Raw genomic sequence first — 2,609 nt, 5'->3', positions numbered from 1 at the left:
GCCACTTTGTTTGTGTGTCAACAACCCCGGTCTCCGCGGCTTGGAAAACAATTGCCATCCCAGCTGCAAAAATTAAGATTGGAGCACCATTTTGCTACACGAGTCCCCGAGTGGCAAAGTGCCAGGGAGCATCTCCGTGGAAAATCGGAGTTGCCGCTATGGCGCCGTATATCGGTAGAGTGCGGCTTATAAAAAGTTCGTTTAGTGACCGTTCAAAGTGACAACAGCATTGAAAAAAGTGACTGACGACCCTTTTTCACGCTTAACGACCGTTGCAGCGTGCTCCACGGTCACGAGATTGAAATTCGGCCCCTTGGCAACTGACTCGTATTTACGACGGTGGCAGTGTCCCCACAGTCATGTGATCAGAATTCAGAGGCTTGGCAACTGGCATGTACTTACGACAGTTGCAGCGTCCCAGGGTCACGCGATCCCCTTTCGCGACCTTCCGACAAGCAAAGTCGATGGGGGAAGCCAGATTCGTTTAACGACCGTGTTGTTAACTGCGGTGTCTCACTTTACCACGGTGGCAAGCAAGGTCGTAAGCTGGGGCAAAAGCCTCTTAAGGGAGGGCAACAGAAATGTGGGGCTCAATTGTGGTTGTAAGTCGAGGACTACCTGTATTTCCCCCACTGGTGAACGTACCTACAGTAGTGGCCAAAATTGTGGAAACCTTTTTGGGAAAAGTTATTTTTGAGATTTGATGGCTAATAACACCACTTTTTTTGGGGGAGAAGTACCATAAAATTATATATCAATGGAAAGATAATTTAATCAAGAATGTAACGCAACAAAGTTTGTTCAATTATTTGTACTGTACTCTATGAAAAGTTATAGCCAAATAACCAGAAAAAAGAAGCACAACTTGCTCAGGTTGATCTCAGGTAGCTTTCCTTCCTCTGATTGTAGCCAATGAGCATGAATATTTAGAGAGCCAATTGGGTGTCATCTTGTTTTGGCAACGAGCCAATCAGATCACAGTAGGATCCAGTGATTGATGTCCTGTATTGAAGCCGAGAGGAGGACATTTGTCAGTGTGTTATGTGATTGCTATCAAGTTGGTTAGGTTTTTTTGTGTTCTTTCATTTAGTGAGCTTGTAAAACGTCATAAAATTAAAGTCATGGTGCAAAGAGTTGACTGGTGGCCCAGAAAGCGATGTAAAATAATATTATTAGGTGAACAAGGCTACAGTTATAAAGAAATTAGAAGAAAAACGGGTGGAAACTTAACCAAAGATGGCATTTCTACTGTACACTTTTCCCAAAAGGTTTCCACAATTTTGGCCACTACTGTGCATTGTATGTCAGAAATGTCAGGCTGTGTTTCACTCCACCACCGTGTCGCTAACTTAACAACCGCATCGATTCCCTGAACAACTGTGACAAGAAAGGTCGTAAAATGGGGCAAAACTCACTTAACAACTTGGGAGTGAATTAGGCTTCTAAGTCGAGCATTGCCTGTATTTGGGCCTCCTAAACCCCAAATACAGGTAGTCCTTGCCTTACAGCCACTTGTTTAGCGACTGCTCTAAATGATAGCACCGATAAAAATGACTTGTGACCAGTTTTCACACTTACGACCATTGCACCGTCCCCACAATCACATGATCTGTATTCAAAGGCTTGGCAACTGGCATGTACTTACGACAGTTGCACTAATTCCAAGGTTGCGCGATCCCCATTGGTGACCTTCCCAAGCTGGCCTCTGGCAACCAAGTCAGTGGCGGTGTGTGTGTGTAGCCAGATTCACTTAACAACTGCAGTGATTCGCTTAACAACCGCAGCAAAAAAAAACAAACGTTGTAAGATGGGACGAAACTCCCTGAACACCCTCCTTGCTTACGACGGAAATTTTGGGAGACGGCGAGTTCTAGTCCTGCCTTAGGCAGGAAAGCCAGCTGGGTGACTTTGAGCCAATCGTTCTCTTGGTCTCTCAGCTCAGCCCACCTGACAGGGTCGTTGTTGTGGGGAAAGTAGGAAGAGGAAGGAGTATTGGGTATACTGCCTGAAGTTATTTGTAAAAATAATAATAAAGGCAGGATATTAATCAATCGCCCCGCCTTCCCAAACTACAAATAAATCTTCCCAAGGAAGATCTGCCCCCAAAATAGCAGAATAACATGAAATGACTTAACGTGGTCCTCTTTCCCTCTAGGGTTTACCCCTGGCTCCGAGGGCTGGGATACACATCCCTGACCGTCTTTTTGTTGGGGTTCCTCCTCTGGAACGTGGACAATATTTTCTGCGAGAAACTGAGGTAGGTGAATTTCGGAGGCCGGGTGCTTTTCCGTCCTCTTTCGGCAGGTAGAGTTCGGTCCCTCCCCCTTCCGTCCAAAGCGGGAAGAACCGGGGCCACACGGGAAGTTCCCGTTCGGCTGATGCCTTGCGCGTGTCCGTCCGCGAGGATCTAGTTAGCCCTAAATTGGCACTAGGGAAGAGTTAACGTGATTCAAAGGAGGGCGGGCTTGGATAGCTTGTGGGAATGTAAGGATTCCAGGCTGATGCCTCTCTTGACGCCACCTCCTCACTGCTCCTCTCCTTCTCCTCCTTCTTCTTCCTCTTCCTCTTCTCCTCCTTCTCCTCCTTCTCCTTTTCCTTCTCTTCCTTCT

The 2,609-nt window shown here is 46.6% G+C and overlaps 1 protein-coding gene across 1 annotated transcript in view; it reads left to right on the top strand.

Annotated features, from left to right (window-relative positions):
- Positions 1–2,261, top strand: part of ACER3 (alkaline ceramidase 3) — a gene marked incomplete in the record, with an annotated part of 50,885 nt that extends 48,624 nt beyond the window's left edge. The window contains 1 exon segment of the mRNA XM_015827680.1: positions 2,156–2,261. Coding sequence (XP_015683166.1) covers positions 2,156–2,261 — 106 coding nt within the window.
- Between the last annotated feature and the right edge of the window lie 348 nt (positions 2,262–2,609).

Source organism: Protobothrops mucrosquamatus, unplaced genomic scaffold (genome assembly GCF_001527695.2).
Source record: "Protobothrops mucrosquamatus isolate PMUCROS unplaced genomic scaffold, P.Mucros_1.0 scaffold3864, whole genome shotgun sequence".
Lineage (NCBI taxonomy): Eukaryota > Metazoa > Chordata > Lepidosauria > Squamata > Viperidae > Protobothrops > Protobothrops mucrosquamatus.
The sequence above is the reverse complement of the archived record's forward strand: the minus strand, read 5'-3'. Positions and strand labels throughout refer to the sequence as shown.